Source organism: Suillus plorans (genome assembly GCF_016647745.1).
Source record: "Suillus plorans strain S12 chromosome Unknown HD556scaffold_35, whole genome shotgun sequence".
In the NCBI taxonomy this organism is placed as follows: Eukaryota; Fungi; Basidiomycota; class Agaricomycetes; order Boletales; family Suillaceae; genus Suillus; species Suillus plorans.
Window position 1 is genome coordinate 287131 of NW_024537419.1, and position 15931 is coordinate 303061.

At 46.7% G+C, this 15931-nt stretch overlaps 9 protein-coding genes across 9 annotated transcripts; 7 read left to right on the forward strand and 2 right to left on the reverse strand.

Moving 5' to 3' along the window:
- Nucleotides 1–31: 31 nt before the first annotated feature.
- Nucleotides 32–1021, reverse strand: HD556DRAFT_552159 (uncharacterized protein). The gene has a single exon (XM_041310931.1). It carries the CDS (start codon nt 914–916, stop codon nt 269–271), a length of 648 nt encoding a protein of 215 aa, XP_041159243.1. The 5' UTR covers nt 917–1021; the 3' UTR covers nt 32–268.
- HD556DRAFT_1271764 (uncharacterized protein) lies at nt 886–3830 on the reverse strand (the record flags this gene model as incomplete). Its single annotated transcript, XM_041299183.1, has 5 exons — nt 886–1484; nt 1538–2743; nt 2903–3287; nt 3333–3623; nt 3684–3830. The coding sequence occupies 5 exons, from the start codon at nt 3828–3830 to the stop codon at nt 1105–1107; spliced, it is 2409 nt and encodes an 802-aa protein (XP_041159244.1). The 3' UTR covers nt 886–1104.
- A 510-nt stretch (nt 3831–4340) lies between these two features.
- HD556DRAFT_1536848 (uncharacterized protein) lies at nt 4341–7635 on the forward strand (the record flags this gene model as incomplete). The annotated part of the gene is made up of 10 exons (XM_041309640.1): nt 4341–4547; nt 4731–5220; nt 5548–5588; nt 5639–6349; nt 6399–6687; nt 6735–6946; nt 6997–7141; nt 7166–7271; nt 7385–7455; nt 7508–7635. 10 exons carry the CDS (start codon nt 4341–4343, stop codon nt 7633–7635), a joined length of 2400 nt encoding a protein of 799 aa, XP_041159245.1.
- Nucleotides 7636–9791: 2156 nt separating this feature from the next.
- HD556DRAFT_1238937 (uncharacterized protein) lies at nt 9792–10811 on the forward strand (the record flags this gene model as incomplete). Its single annotated transcript, XM_041298006.1, has 1 exon — nt 9792–10811. One exon carries the CDS (start codon nt 9792–9794, stop codon nt 10809–10811), a length of 1020 nt encoding a protein of 339 aa, XP_041159246.1.
- Nucleotides 10812–11093: 282 nt separating this feature from the next.
- Nucleotides 11094–12068, forward strand: HD556DRAFT_1239044 (uncharacterized protein; the record flags this gene model as incomplete). The annotated part of the gene is made up of 1 exon (XM_041298013.1): nt 11094–12068. The coding sequence occupies one exon, from the start codon at nt 11094–11096 to the stop codon at nt 12066–12068; it is 975 nt and encodes a 324-aa protein (XP_041159247.1).
- A 552-nt stretch (nt 12069–12620) lies between these two features.
- HD556DRAFT_1221363 (uncharacterized protein) lies at nt 12621–12842 on the forward strand (the record flags this gene model as incomplete). Its single annotated transcript, XM_041296811.1, has 1 exon — nt 12621–12842. A coding segment is annotated over one exon (222 nt), but the record flags the coding sequence as incomplete, so codon positions are not given.
- Nucleotides 12843–13403: 561 nt separating this feature from the next.
- On the forward strand, nt 13404–13673 carry HD556DRAFT_1238981 (uncharacterized protein; the record flags this gene model as incomplete). The annotated part of the gene is made up of 1 exon (XM_041298010.1): nt 13404–13673. A coding segment is annotated over one exon (270 nt), but the record flags the coding sequence as incomplete, so codon positions are not given.
- Nucleotides 13674–14345: 672 nt separating this feature from the next.
- HD556DRAFT_1195706 (uncharacterized protein) lies at nt 14346–14588 on the forward strand (the record flags this gene model as incomplete). Its single annotated transcript, XM_041296273.1, has 1 exon — nt 14346–14588. A coding segment is annotated over one exon (243 nt), but the record flags the coding sequence as incomplete, so codon positions are not given.
- Nucleotides 14589–14657: 69 nt separating this feature from the next.
- Nucleotides 14658–14876, forward strand: HD556DRAFT_1220713 (uncharacterized protein; the record flags this gene model as incomplete). The annotated part of the gene is made up of 1 exon (XM_041296799.1): nt 14658–14876. A coding segment is annotated over one exon (219 nt), but the record flags the coding sequence as incomplete, so codon positions are not given.
- Nucleotides 14877–15931: the final 1055 nt, after the last annotated feature.

Consider the following 15931-nt stretch of genomic DNA (forward strand, 5'->3'; position numbering starts at 1 on the left):
GGTAATTGCTTCGAATTCGTTGAGTCTTCAAAAACGTTTCTAAAATCTTGTAACGCGGCGCAACTAGGCTGAACACCGTTGATCGGCTCACAGGTCCCTCCCCGGTGCAACATTGGCCTACCTGAATATCGGTCGACCCATGCACTCGTTTGAGATTGGGTGATGCAATTGTAAATGCTATAGAACGTCGTACTATTAGATGTAAGATGCAATCACCTGATCCACAGAGACCGGTTCAGATGTATGGTCTGACATATTGTCCAATTATTCAGGGTGCTAATGTGGGCACCCAGTGAGCCGCATCGCAAGAGTGGTTATGGCAGCCCAAGCGATAATGAGGGAAATCACAATAAACAATGCTGCAGTACAGAATATGCTGAATTTCACTAGAAGCACAACTCCAAATCGGAAGTACAAATGGCAGATTGAACACCAGGGCAAGGCACTCTCTCGCACTCGATAGAATTTTTGATCCTAAACAACAGGTCATATGATACCATCTCAGGACCTCGCAGAGGATGGCATCAAGGTAGGGCATTGATGCCCTGTCGTCAGGGCATGGCATTTTATCATGCTTTACAGCTTGGTCGATTTCTGCACGAGCCCGTGCTTGGATGTCAGGATAGAGCGCCATGATGGTCAGCAGGAATGTCTCTGTTGCTGTGAAGGCGAGAAGGTCGAGTGCGAAGGCGTCGTGAGGTTGGCTGTGTCCTAGCCTTAGCTCGGGCTGGACGTTGAAGGATTGAGCTGCCGGGTGGGCGGGCAAACGAACAGCGATCTTAGTGTGACGCATTGTGAAAATGATATTACATAAATGATAGACATGTAAAGATAGCCGTCGCACCAACAAAAGCGGTGGGGAGAACAAGGAACGAATGCAGCTAGCATCTGATATCTGAAACCGTCGCGAAAGCATCGTTCAACGATCCCTATTTGGCCTAGTCTCGGACGAGTTGCATTAAGTAACTAACTAGGCCAAAATGCGAACGGGGAACTGAATGACAACTGAATGACACAAGCGGTGCAAGATTATCATATCTAAACTTGATCAGGTGTGCAGATAATGAATTGCAGAACTAGTACTACAGGCAATACGCAAAAAATCTACATTAGATCTGTGTGCATCGTATGGAAAACCTCCTTGTCTGAAAATTTATTCAGGTAGTAATCATCACAGACCTCTAACGAGTTTGCAGCAGTTATCGTGCGATTCATCTTCGAACCATACACAGGGACGAGCTCGACGGCACAAGTAACAGCCGTCAGTGGAATGATGCTGCCAGGTCGGAAGATCCGACCTGTCTCATCCTGATGAAAGATTCGTTTCACCCTGTACATCCCAACGCTTGGCTCGTCAGCAGGCGTGGCTTTGATCTGGAAGTATTGAACGTATAAGAGAGGTGCAGCTTCAAGATAGCGAGGCAAAGTACGGCCTTTCTTGGCGGTAGGTTGGAAAACGCAACGCACTTGTGCGATGTAGACGTCTGCAGAGGTTGTAGTAGTAAGCACCTGAATGGCACCGCAGTAAAAATCTTACCATTACTCTCAGTTAATTGTACGAGAACTGCGTCACAATTCCCAAAAGGGAATGCCTCTGAGGGCGGATACGACTGGACGATTTGACTTGGCATGACAACTCGTGACTGGAAGTTGGAGAGGAGTTGTATGCGGAACTTGTTCCACGTCCTAACCGAACCTCCCCGACAGGTCCACGATGTTGTTGGGGCACCCTGGGATGACTTACTAATATACTCAGTGAGCGCCACAGCAAAGTCAGGAAGGGCGTAGGTGTACTGCAGATCGGGGACGGTAAATGATTTTCGATCAGGTGCGACCGTGACATGGAATGCAGCAGTAGCTTCTGCAGAAAGAAGTCCTGTTATGAAGTGGTTGCGGACTGGACGTGGACCATGGAAGCGCTTCTGCTGACTTGGGAGCGTGCGGGCTATCCATGCCAAGGTAGGATCTGTCTCTGCGACGATATCATCTTCAGCAGCAATGGCATTAACGAGCGGTGCGCCATGCGTCTGCAGGAGCGTGTAAAGATTGAAACGCTGCATGGTTTCGTCGCGATTGAGAATTTGAACAACCTGTAAAGTAAAACTCTTGGCTTGCCGGCTGGTCCTTTCGAATGGAAACTTGCAGTGAGTAATCAACAGCCGTTCGCTGACGTCTGCTGAGTACTGTATCAAACCACCGAGAGCTCTGATAGATCCAGCAAAGCTGTGAAACAACTCCAACTTTGGGATGAGAAAGTTGTCGATGGTTCCACGCTTGCCTCTCCGAGCACCGGCATCGAGGATGCCTTGTTTTAAGCGATGAAACTCGTCGAGGGACTGAACCATAGAAGCGATGGATGAGTCGGTGTGCACGGGGCTCTGTGCCTGATAAAAGAACTCGGTGAGGGCACGTATAGCATGAACGAAATCGGGGGTTGCATTTGTCGCGCCAGCGATAGTGGCAATCATGGTGCGTTCAATGTCGCGATGTTCCCGGCAAGTCATCTGGCTGATGTGGGAGACGCCAGAGCCAAAATGACGTGTTCCGACTCGTTTATGGTGAGCCTTGTAACACGCATCGAGTTCCTCCTCCCCAACAACTTCCTTGCACCATTTTAGAGCATGGTCACCAAAAAACTTATGACAGGTGTGAAGGAGTTCGCCAGGCAACATATAACCAGGATCCGCAAACCTCCAATCTCTCCAAAACGGTTGATGGACGCCACTAAGCATCAACGATTTAGCTTCGACTTGGAAGCGCGGTACACTCCATGGATCAATGCGTTTGGATAGGTCGTAGATGAGCGTGAGCGTGTGTTGGCCTGTTCGAGGGGGATAGATATGAGCACTACCGAAGTCACTTTGAGTGGCCATCGTGACTGGTGATGCGTTCTTCGAGACACAAGCAACAAGCTGTGCTTCAGGAAGGTCGGCTGTGTAGGCGACAAGCGGAGTAAAACAGTGCCGGATATAACCCATGGGATCTGCCATGTATTCACCAATCTTTGTGGCAACTTTGCATCTGGCGAATATCGTGTCCATACATTTGTGGAAGAGACGGGCATGGAGGAGCGTTTGATAGTCTGCGTGAGCATCGAACTTCGGAATTGGGATAAATGCGATACAACGCCATGCATGAGCGGTGGCCTTCATTCGAACTTCGGATTGAATATTGCCAATCGTAAGGAATATTGGGTGCATTTCTAATCCTCCTGTCATCCTGGTTACGGGCGTTTTGTCAGATGCAAGAATGATTGGTACTATAGTGGCGCCTTCTGGAAGGTCATTCTGTTAAAGATTAGCGAGCAATTTCGTTTATTCAAAGATCCATACTTGAATGGTGAAAGCCCTCTCACTAGTGAAGAATTCGCCGTATTCACGCTCTGAGCCAGTCATAACAAGGTGGGGATCGTACATCATGTGATTGGAAAATATCGGGTTTGCAAAGAGATCTTTAACGACTTCAAGACCGTCACGCCAGATGAGTTCCATTGGCCTCGCAGTTGTGTAGTCGATAAACTCGAATGTCGTTGATTGCCACTGAGGGCCACTTGGCAATACATCAATCCAGCCAAATAGTTGATCTGCGCTCTTGAAGGATGGTCGGGATCTACTAGTTTTAAACTTAGGTGAAGTTCAGGCTGTTAGCCACAGTGTGGAACTGCAAAGGCGGATGCTACTCACCCAGTCTAGTTTCAGAAACTTGTTAATGTCGGTTTTGGTCAGCCGCTGCACGATGAATTCTGCTAGCTGCCATTCAGCCTGATCGACGAATGGGTATGAGGGATTTATTGCTCTGCGGCGCTTTTGGTCAGGATCATGATCCTCCATTGTCTGCAAGATATTGTGTCCCCGACCAAAAAGGTACCCTGATTTTGAATGATACTGGCCAGTTACCTCTTCCTGGCCGCTATCGCCTCGTTGGAAAGCTGGAGGAACTGGTAAGCGGTAAGTGGGTTCGTTGCTCCAACAAGAATGCACCGGATCATTGAGATGATCCAAAACAGCGAGATTTGAGACGAATTCTAGTCTGCAATTCGGGCATCTTGCAGAGGAACTACTGATCGTGATGAAGTCAGCGTGATGAAGTCAGTCAGTCACTGCTACTATTTGATGCGGCCTAACTCACCCGTTGTGATCGTGTAGTATTTCTAGTCCAGCTGCAGTGCAGCCCGAGTCAGCCTGTTCCATCGTGCTCCTGCCAGGATTCAACGTTCAACTTTCTTCAAACTCCGACCCACTTGGTTTGTTGCCTCACTGCTTGCTAAGATAGTAGCAGATACACATCCAGCTGTACTTATGGTTCCCCCATCCCTTCATATTTCGTCATCTGTATCTACTATGTCAGGATCTAGCGGATGGACTCGTGTTGAGTCCCTCTGTAATTCCAACCCTTCCAAATCAGCGGAAGAGAAGGTCATTGCTTTGACCACAGACCTCCCACATTCAGACTCTGTCCCCTTCTCGCGCTCAGCGACCTCCTCCTCAAACTCAATTCGCTCTGGTCACGAGTCCCCTATTGGCAGCTCTCGCAGCTCCCGGCGGGGAGTGCGTTCTGCAAACAGAAGCCACCCTTTCACACGTCGTCCCACCCAAGTCGGGCTGCGTTTTGCCATGAAGGCAGTCCGAAGAAATCATCACTCTGACATCACTCTTAATGATGTCATTAAGGCGAGCAAGTATTGAAGCCACTGAATAACTGATTATTTATGGTGTATTTGACTGTTACAGGGGCGAGACCTTTTTTTGAGCGGTCTCTCATCCTTCTCAGATGATACAATCAAATTAGTAGCAAATGCTAAGCACGCTGCACGAGAAAATAGCCGTCAAAAACTCCTGCAACTCGGTTGGGAGATCGAAGAGGCGAAACTCAACAAGCTAGTCCTCATAGCATTTGAGGACGAGGAGAAGCAGCGCTTGAAAATGGCAGACTCGGATTATCACCTCTTCAAGAAGCTCCTGGTGGACCGGGATATTCCGGCCCTAGACCAGGATGTCGAATGCCTTGCGGAGTCACATGATAGCGAACTCGAAGACTTAGCTACAGCCGACGAACAGCTGTTCCAAATGTCGTCCATATCATCGCTTGCTACCAAATACGTCTCCCACAGGTTCCCCCAGAACAGTAGCGATACGGAGTACGAACCTGGTGAGGAGGAACAATATGACAAGTATAATCATAGCGACAACAGTAGCAACTCGGACAATGACGAGGCGGAAGGTAGCCACGTCTCTACCCTAAAATGAAACAACTTACAAACTTACCCTTTCAGGTTGAACGTTGTCCACGAGGACGGAGTGCGGACAGATGGGCCGGCGGCGTCAATTACAATCCTTTTTTGACTCAATTCACTACTTTCCTGGCAGGTTCTGAGTTCCTATCACGAGACCCCTGATCATGATCTTTTTCAATTCTATACGTTGTATTTTAGCGCTCTGAATAACAGAAGCTTTCGTTTGATTGGCGATCGATGAGTACGTTCGCATTGGGTAAGATCAGATAACTAACGTGGATTCACACCACGAGCATCGATGAGCAATCCTCCAGCCAATTCCACTACCAGCAGGCGAAAGCCCAACCCCGCAAGAGTACGTACGATCTAAATTCTGTTCGCTCTTCTTTCCTGACTGCCGTGTAGAAAGGTTTCCGGCCTGGAGTCAATTCAGAACTCAACCCCAGTGGGCAGCCAGTCATCACTCAACTCAACCTACTCGGTGATCGCGTACAAACGCCTGAACAATACCAGGTTCAGATGAATCCCTCCATGCAGCATCCCACGCATTCCCATCAAGCGTCAACGGCACCTCAGCCCCAACAGTATCAACTACCGGTACCACAATATCTGCCGCCCCCACCCCATCAGCACCAACCCCAGCACCAACCTCCCCAGCAGTATGAGCCTCCGCCGCCGCCCCAGTACCAACCTCCCCAGCAGTATGAGCCGCCGCCGCAGCCCCAGTACCAACCTCTCCAGCAGTATGAGCCGCTGCCGCAGCCCCAGTACCAACCTCTCCAGCAGTATGAGCCACCGCCGCAGCCCCAGTACCAACCTCCCCAGCAGTATGAGCCGCCGCCGCAGCCCCAGTACCAACCTCCCCAGCAGTATCAAGCTCACCAGCGGTATGAGCCCCAGCAGCATCAACGCCACGAATGGAACACGGGTACGGCGCAGTCGCAGGCGTATGCAGGCGCATTCGCACTTCTCCAGGGTGAAGGATCAAGGCTGCCGTCACAACCAGATCTCGGGAGCGGGTCTATGGCCCCATGGGGGGTTTCGCGACTCATTGCCCTTGCACCCTACCATGTGGGAGAGAACGTCCGTGGGGAGCAAACCCAAGGCGTTATTCGTGTAAGTGATCATTCCTCCGAGCTTGAATACTAACTTAGTGACTATACAGCGCACAAAACACGTTTCGGACAGCGGGAGACGACGACAAAAGACGAACCTACCTCCCACACCCATGATACCAGTAGCCAATGCGCCCGAGGAGCCTGCAGCACCTATTTCGACGCGCATCGCACTCGATTCAAAAGAGGTGCGACAGTATAAGGAGCTCGCTAAAGAGAAACTTCGGGGCTTGATCGTTACGGTGGCTGCTAATACTGACGGTGCTCCGAATGACGCAATGCGCAACACGATGATCGAAACCGCGCTGCAAAACGCACGAATTGAGCTCTACGGTCAAGGTATGTTTTATTTGTTTCGAAATCATCTACTACTGATAAGTTACTAGTGGATATCGAGAACATCAAAGGTATACATAACTACATGGTGGCTTCATTAGCAGACATGCGACGCGCTCTCAAAGTACATGCGCTCAATACCGTTCCGCTAGGCTACAGCCTCCGCCTACCTTTATTTTCCCTGCTCGACGAGGCGGCGCACAAACGGGACACAATCCAAACGCTGCTAGACGGAGGGAGGTACCTACATTTGTATGAGCAGGTACCCGTTTTTTTATCATCAGCGGGACTGTTTCTCACTCACACCTGCAGACTGTCGACGACGTGGATATCGAACGGCTACTCGAAAACGAGGTCCTCGTCAACATGGTTATCGACGTGTTGATCGGAGGTTGGGACGCCAACTTGGAAGGCCCAATGGACCGAGTGTTCGCATCCTGCGGCGCTGCGATCTATTGTGTGCTATATGCACATCGCACAGGCCGATTCACTGACGTGTCAGTGAATTCGGCCACGTTCGACGATGCATACCAAGATATCATGGCGATCGTTCGAACTATTCGTGCTTCGGATGTCTTGAGTGCGAGGTTTGATGGGGTACAGCAACAGGTTGGCCTCCGAGTGGCCAACCATTAGCTCAGTAGTACGACGCGCTGATAATAATAATCTTTCACATCTAATCACATCGAATTCCGTAAAGTTTACGACGTAAATTCGACGTCCGAGTCCTCCACCAATCGCCTGAGTTCGCTACTGAAGTCGTAAGTGTTCGTAAGTGTTCGTAACGCGCGTAGGTTAAGCGTTCATTTCAGTCGTTTTGCAGATGTAGCATCAGCAAAAGACCTTGAAATTTCGCTTGTCAAAAGGAAGTTTGATGCTTACGGTGAGCTTACGGCGCTGGTGATGGAGCAACGCGATTGGTGGAACAAACTTTTCCGTAGTACACTGTAAATACTCGATATTGATAGTGTTATAATTTTTAAACGGGTGTATGTATTGCATTATTCCCGCTACCTTTAGGGAGTGGGTTATGTCGGTTTTGATTTTCACGTTTTGGCGGTAGATTTGTCCGATCCTGGCGACCCTATCTTTTTCCCTTGATATATAATGGGCTGTGCTGATCGATCGATCATAAACCTTGCTTTTGTTATTCTCGTTGTTCGCTATTCCATATTGTTTTCAACTCCCTCATCATCATGTCGTTTCTTGGTCGCTTGCCTGTATCTGTTGTTTTCAACCTTGAATCGCGTCGTTGTCTTGTTTCTGCTTCGATTGCACGCTCGCTTGGTCATTCGGGTGTAGGGTCTCTTTTTTCCGAAGTTCTCACGGCATCCTATGAAGGCCGCTCGCTCACTACCGATGCCGAGTTTGTGGTCACGCGCGCTCTCGATTCTGATGTTGTTGTTGGGATGAATTGGATCGCTGCTTGGCGCAGTGTTGGACTTGAAGACGTGATTTCTGATCCTGAATCGCGCTCCTGTACTTATTTACAAGGTGATGAAATTTCGATCTTGAAGTCTACTGGGTTGACTTTTTTTTTTTAAGAATCTCCGTGTATGGTTGCGGCTCGCGCCAATTGTATTGCGCCTGTTGATATGCTGTCTGAATCATGTCAGTCTTCGTCCCTCGCCGGGGCGGTTTCATCGTCTCGTAGACGTTCACAGTCGATAATTCGTGACATCTTTTTGGGGTCATATCGTGCTGGTATTCGTATCAGTCCTTTTTCGGTTGAAGTCTCGTTGCTTTCTGATGCATGCGTCTTGCATGGTTTAGATCTTACGAAGTTTCATACGGTGGCTGAGTTGCGCTATTTGCTGTTGCGGCATCTTCTTAATGGAGAGTGTGTCGTTCCGGACGCTCGTTTACGGTGTTATGATTATACTGCTTGTCGTGAAATTGCTGCAGGATTTGGTGGGCCTTCGGATATGGTTGATTGTATACTGGATGAGCTGACAGAGACGCGTGCATCTGCAATATCAGGTGATCATCTTTGGACTGTCGCTCAGAGTATTTGTAGTGATTTGGACCATGTCCGTGTACCGGAAGAACATCGTAGGCGAAAAGCCATTTGTATATTGAATTCTTTTCGTAACCGTTTTGTCCACGAGGCTGTCTCTAAGTCTTCGCAGTCACTATTTGCTGAAGTTGAACGTATGTCTAAGTCTTCATTGGAGGCCATAGCGTCTTGGCATGGTTTATGCTATGTGGGTACGAAAGATCAGTTGCTCGATAGGATTTTCGATCACACCTCGAAGGGAACGTGTGCGTTGAATGCACAGGATCATCGATTGGCATGTTCTCATATTGTTGATGAGTGCTCTGTTGACAGTGGAGGACAATGTGATGTCAGCACTAGTGGTGCGATGGACAACAGCGGTATTTCCTGTGATCTAAGCTCGCAGATGACAGATGTGCAAATCAATCTTTTAAGTTCGTTGAGGAAAAACATCGCACGTAAGCCGTTGCTGCGTTTATTGCGTTGCCATGGGGTAGATCATGACGACAGCGATAGTCTTTCGCAGCTGAGAAAATGCCTGAAATCATACATCGGTGTTCTCAAGAAAGGGAAACGCGCGCAAGTTTTTCGTATTCGTAAACAGAATCAGTATATTGCGATGGAGGCAGCAAAGACCCAATGTGTTTCGCAATGGCCTCGTATGGTGTCTGAAGAACGGAAGAAGCGCGTGATCGAGATCTTTCGCGAACAAACTAGTTCTGAAGCGCTGGCTACTTTTGTCTGTTTTGCTTGTGCTGCTGAGTATAATCGCAAAGAGAGGCAAGAGCTATCCTTTAATGATTTTGACGTTACTCTTTTAAATCGTCCTGATGTGCGTGTGCATAAAGGGCGTGTTGTCGACGAGGGTTATATCAATAAAGCCTCGATAGATTCAACTATTGGCATGGAGTTTCTTGACGATGTGATGTATGAGAGCCGAGGGTTAATATTTGATCGTACTCATTGCGAACGTCCGACTGGTGTATTTTGTTGTAAAGGGTGTACTTCGTCGTTGAAGAGGAACAAGACACCTGCTCTGGCTTTGGCCAATCATAATTTCATAGGGCCCCTCCCTGTTGAATTGCGGGACCTCAGCGTTGCTGAAGAGATGATGATTGCGCTGTGCAGAGCTAAATGTTTTATCCTACATTTACGCGAAGAGTCGTGCAATGTACCGAATGCCCAGAGAGGTTTGAAAGGGAATGTCATTATCTTTCCGCAACGTCCTTCGAAAATCTTGGAAGTCCTTCCTCCGTCAATTGAAGATGTATTAACACCAATATGTGTTTTATTCGTTGGTTCATCTCCTCCAACAATTGATTGGTTGCGCAGGCACGCCAAACCGTTGATTGTGCGTAGAGAAAAGGTCCGGTCAGCTTTATTGTGGTTGCGTGAACATAACGTACTCTATAGTGACGTGCTTATCGACCACGACTTTTTGGATTCGTTGAGTGAAGAAGATATTTTGCCTGTCCACATTGAAACCGTACCTGAGGATGACATGCGCGCCCAAGATGCATTGACCTCGCGATACGATGGCAACCATGATTGCGATCCAGATTCATTGTTTGATAAAGAGCCCTGCCTTGGTGATACAGTTGGAGGTTTGGACACAGTTTCATCCGCCGAGGATGTTTTTCAACATGTTGTTGTGACTGATGTCGACAGCAATGCTCCGGGTCATGAATTGCGTGCAGCCGCACTTCGTCATGTGAAGGAAAAAAGTGGTGGCTTCATACAAGTGCCGCATGGGCTGAGTCCTATGAATGAATATGTTAATCCTGAATTACTCCCAAAGGTCTATCCTACTCTGTTTCCGTATGGAGTTGGGGGTTTTGAGCATCCTCGTCGCACAAGTCCAATATCGTTTAAGCGCCATGTGAAGCTTCTTTTTAGCTTAGCTGATAGACGTTTTCAGGAGCATTACTCCTTCTTGTTTATTGTGTTTAACATCTTGCAACGAAGAAAATCGCTCTTACACACCAGTTTGAAAGTCAAATGTACTTCATTCGGCACAGTATCACAAAGTTTCGCATCTGTTTCATCCACAGCGGTCCATACGGTTGCTGAACGTGTTGCAAAGGGTGATTTTGCTACAGTTTATACACCGGAAGAACAGAAAGTACGTTGATTGTTGAAAGAAGTCAATAGTGTGACATCGCATGTACCGGGATCTGGTTCCGCACGTGCTGTAATGCGTAGTCAAATCAGAGGGTTGATGTTTGATAAAGGCTTGCCGAATTTTTATATCACAATCAATCCTGCGGATGTATACAATCCTATTGTCAAGTTCTTGGCGGGTAATGAAATCGATGTCAATGATATGTTGCCTAACGAGGTACCTGACTTTTGGCGACAGTCCATTTTAGTTGCTCGCAATCCTATAGTGGCTGCAAAATTTTTCGACCTGTACATGAAGTCGTTCTTAAGCGCTATTCTGGGTTATGATAAAGTGAATGGTGTGGTCTCCGAAGGTATCTTGGGCAACGTCAAAGCGTATTATGGATGTGTTGAGTCTCAGGGACGAGGGACTCTGCATTGTCATATGATGGTATGGTTAGAGGGGGGACACGATCCTAATGAGATCAAGCAGCGTATACTGGAAGCAAATGATACTGATTTCCGAGATCGATTGCTGGCTTTTTTGGATGACACAATATCAAACAATGTCCCTCCTGATCCAGATCCTCGGATCAGTGTGCCGTCAACCGTACACCATCCTTGCGCTGTACGTGGTGTTGCTCCATATCCTGATCGCGATGACCTTCAGACTAAAACTGCTCGTCAAAAAGATTTACATCATTTAGTGCAAACTTGTCAGGTCCATAAGCATAACCTTACCTGTTTCAAATACTGGAAGGGTCCGCCCAACCCACGAGAGTGTAGATTTGATTTAGACGAAAACCATTACTGCGAGAAAAGTCATGTTGATTATGAGACAGGCGAGATTTGTCTACGTTGTTTGGATGGTATGGTGAACAATTTCAACGCGTCTATGTTGGAAGCTGTACGCTGTAACATGGATATCAAGTTCATCGGATCAGGTGCATCGGCAAAAGCGATTTTGTATTATATTACCGATTATATCACGAAGTCCCAGTTGAAAGCTCATGTCGCTTATGCTGCCTTAGACTTGGCAAGACGCAAATTATCTGAATTCGATCCTACAGATGACGACCTCACTGTTCGAGCAAAAGAATTGATAAGGAAAAGTGCGCACGCTATGATATCTCATCAAGAGTTGTCATCTCAACAAGTTGCGGCCTATCTGATGGAATCTGGTGATCATTATACCAGTCATGAGTTCAAAAATCTTTTTTGGACTTCCTTTGAGAATTATGTTGACAGTATTCTTCCCCTGCGACAGCAATCGCTTCCTGAAGAATGAGATGAAAGACAGGGTCGTGAACATGATGATGGTGACTCATCGGAAGAACTTGAGAATGTTCAATACCGTGGTTCACGGCCGCCAGAAGAAGATGAGATCTTGCAAGATATTGCTGATACTGCCTTGAGTAGTGATGAAGTCGGTTTGTCTATTGACGATGGTGGAAATTTGGTGCCCAGAGCAAATCAAGTACAAGACTATCAATTGAGATCACCCGCACTTCGCATGATGTGCGTATGGGATTTTGTCGCGCAAGTGGACAAACAGAAAATCAGGCGATCTCGAGCTCATGACAATGCTGATTTACGTGACGATGAGGTGTTCGAAGACGAACTTTTGGAAGGTTCAGATGACGAGTCATTTGATTCTGAAGATAATTTGATAGGCTCAGACAACAATGGGAGGCTTAATCGCCAGACTACGATAGAGGAAATAATGAAGATTAGATCTCATTCACGCCCGTCATTCGGTTTACACGATACTCATATTGAGAGCCAGACTCATCATCTCATCATACGCCATCCAGACAGGAGATGTGTTCCCGTGCCTATTGGTCCATCGTTGCCGCGACGTGATCGTTTGGAACTGAGAGAGCGATATTGTCGTACCATGCTTATCTTATTCAAGCCTTGGACTACTGTTTTGGACTTGCGTAGTACATTTAGTACGTGGTCTGACGCATTTGAAGACTTTGTGAAGACTTGCTCACCTGCAAAACTTTGGATTATGAAAAATATGCAGATTCTACATGAATGCAAAGACAGTCGGGATGATCATTTTGCTAATCGTCGTCAGCGTTCATTGAATCGTTCCAATCGCGTATGCAGTGAGGTCCTTGAGCGCACCGTTTCTGCAGAGGAATTTGTGGATCATGACTTGAATGAAGCAGATATCCTTTCTCATATGGCGCACATTGAACAGAGCTTGTCGATAAAGAGGTCGCAGCAACGGGATGTCACGTTAGATTGTTTGCATCATATGGAGATGGCGGGCCGTTTCAGTTGCGCTCCAAGTTCTATATCACCAAGTAATGTCAATCCTCAACATGCCTATGTGAATGAAGTAGATGGCGATAATCTCGCAATGGAAAATGAATGGCAACATGCTTACGATGTAAGGAAAGAAGCGTGGAAACATCGTGCTATCCAACATGGTCTCGCTCCGTTATCGTCGACCGTTTCAAGTTCTATATCAGATGTTCAGATCTCTTCTGGAACTGATTTTCGCCATGCAATTGATGTTTCATCGTCAACGATGGCACCGGAAATTGGTCCATTAATTATCCAGCAAATCGAAACAAATGTGAACGAACCTGTAGAGGTTGATATACCGTCTATGATATCCGAATTCGGGTTAAATACCGAGCAAGCGCGTGCATTTAGCTTGATAGCGAGTCATTCTTTGGGAGAAAATTGTGAACCACTTCGTATGTATCTAGGAGGTCCGGGAGGAACAGGGAAGTCGCGCGTCATCGCTGCCGTCACAGAATTTTTCAGTCGACGTGGGCAGGAGAAGCGTTTACGATTAACTTCGTTTATGGGAGTTGCTGCTCGCAACATCGCTGGCATGACGTTGCACTCTGCGTTAAATCTCAATCAACATAGAAGGACAGCCAATCAAGGAAAGGGCAAACGGGATCTCATTGCTATGTGGCAAAGCGTCGATTACCTACTAATCGATGAAGTCTCGATGATCAGCTGTAACTTCCTTGTTGAAATTCATGAAGCTCTTTGTAAAGCGAAAGAGAATTCTGCTCCATTTGGAGGTATCAGTATTGTATTTGCAGGCGATTTTGCGCAGCTCCCACCTGTGGGCCAGCGAGGCCTACATCGTAAATTAAATACGAATGCAATGGGTACCATCAAGGGACAGAACAGTATGTTTGGCAAATTACTGTGGTTATCTATCACTACAGTTGTATTATTAAAAGCAGTTATGCGCCAAAGTGGGACTCACAACAAAGGTTTCGTGGAGATTCTGTCGCGTTTGCGGACTGGTAGTTGTTCTGATGATGATTTTGAGCTTTTGTCCTCTCGAATCATATCTAGAGTAAAGCCTACTTGGCAGTTTGGAGAGTGGCTCGATGCACCGGTGATCGTACCCACAAACGAAGTGAAGGACATCATCAACGAACGAGCTACATTAACATATGCAAGCCGAACTAATCAACCTGTACATTGGTATTATTGTTTGGATAAGCATAATGGTCGGGAGATCAATTCAATTGAACTGCGGGATCACCTTAATGGTTTACACTCTGGCTCAACTTCGCAGCGTATGGGAAAAATTCCATTGGTGATCGGGATGCCAGTGATGATCGGTCAGAATTTCGATGTCGGTGCAGGTATTGTGAATGGCTGTATAGGCAAACTTGAGAGCATTCGATTTGTTCTGGACAACAATAATCAGCGGCATGTTACATCTTGTATAGTTCATACTCCATCGACTTCAGGTGACCCTCTGCCTCATTTAGCTGCCCATCGCTCGGTCGTCCTACCAGACACTGTCAATATGTCATTTGAAAATCCTTTCAGTGGAAAAAGATGTCATATTAAACGTACTCAAATCCCTATTTCTCCCGGTTTCGCTATGACCATTCACAAAGCACAAGGACAGACGATGGAGCGCGCAATTATAGATTTCGAAGGGTGTACTGGAACTGAAGCGCCATATGTCATGCTATCTCGTGTGACTTCGTTAGAAGGATTATTGGTGTTGCGACCTTTTAATAAGAAGAAGATATGTTGTCGGCAGAGTGAAGATACGCGTATGGAAGAAAAGAGACAGGGTGTGCTTGCACAACAAACTATCCTTGACCTCGTGACAAATCAAGATGAGCGAGTGGAAGCAGAATCAACACTGGAAAAGATGTTAGGCTCTGCGAAAATGTCCAAAATCAAGATAATTGCGGATGTATCTTCATCATCATATCGAGATACGAAACAACTTTCCAGTCGGGTCCATAATGTACAAGCAGAGATCGAGATCATTGGCTCTAACCGTATACATAAGAGAAAATACAACGAAACATCAGGCGTTACATACCATGAGGGTAAAGTGGCAAATAGTTCGGCAATAGCAAAGCGAAAGATTTGTAAAAAAAGGCGATTGGATTAATACCAAATCTAATAAGAATGAGGTGTTTCAAATCCGTCTAAAGACCGAGTATGAGGATGGTCTATGTTGGGTGAGTCGTTATTATGATTTCTTTTTGGGTCACATGATCACGCACTTACTTTTGCCCATCCTCTGGGTTTCTGCGTGACTTTGAAGAATCCATGTTCCTGGTCTCAAATTGTCCTTGTCTCTATCACAGGCAAATTCGTTCGATATTCATATGTTCTCACATCTCATTCGCATGACATTCGCGTTCGCGGACATTCGAAGGTTAGAATCACTATCTAAGTAAGGGTTTTCAGTCAGCTGAGATCCGTATACTAAACCTGATATTGTGCTTTCCAGTGTGTCACATACTATATTAAAATCATCCATGTCGTCGCCGGGTACGGGCTTCCGTCAGATTATAGAAGTAGCTTATTTCAACATGTGGATGCGAAACTTCATCTACTCAATATCCGAGACGTAGGGAACGCACCAATGTCATCGACAAACAAGTACTCAAACTTCAGGCTTAGGACGTTCGTCATGATCAAGGCGCTTCTGCATGTTCTTAATTGGAAAGGCATTAAGTAAGTCCAGCTGCACATTGATCACAAAACAGTCAATTGAACCAGAGCTAGGTGTGGTGCTCCCTCCTTATTTCGTATATTTCTTGCAACTTACACAAAACTGACACAGTTAGACACGTCAACATATGTCCGTTTTGGGTTCACTCCTATTAACTAAGCAGAGAGTGAACCCTT

Excerpts from the sequence above, each read along its gene's own strand:
- HD556DRAFT_552159 (XM_041310931.1), bottom strand. The coding sequence starts at position 916 with ATGCTTTCGCGACGGTTTCAGATATCAGATGCTAGCTGCATTCGTTCC.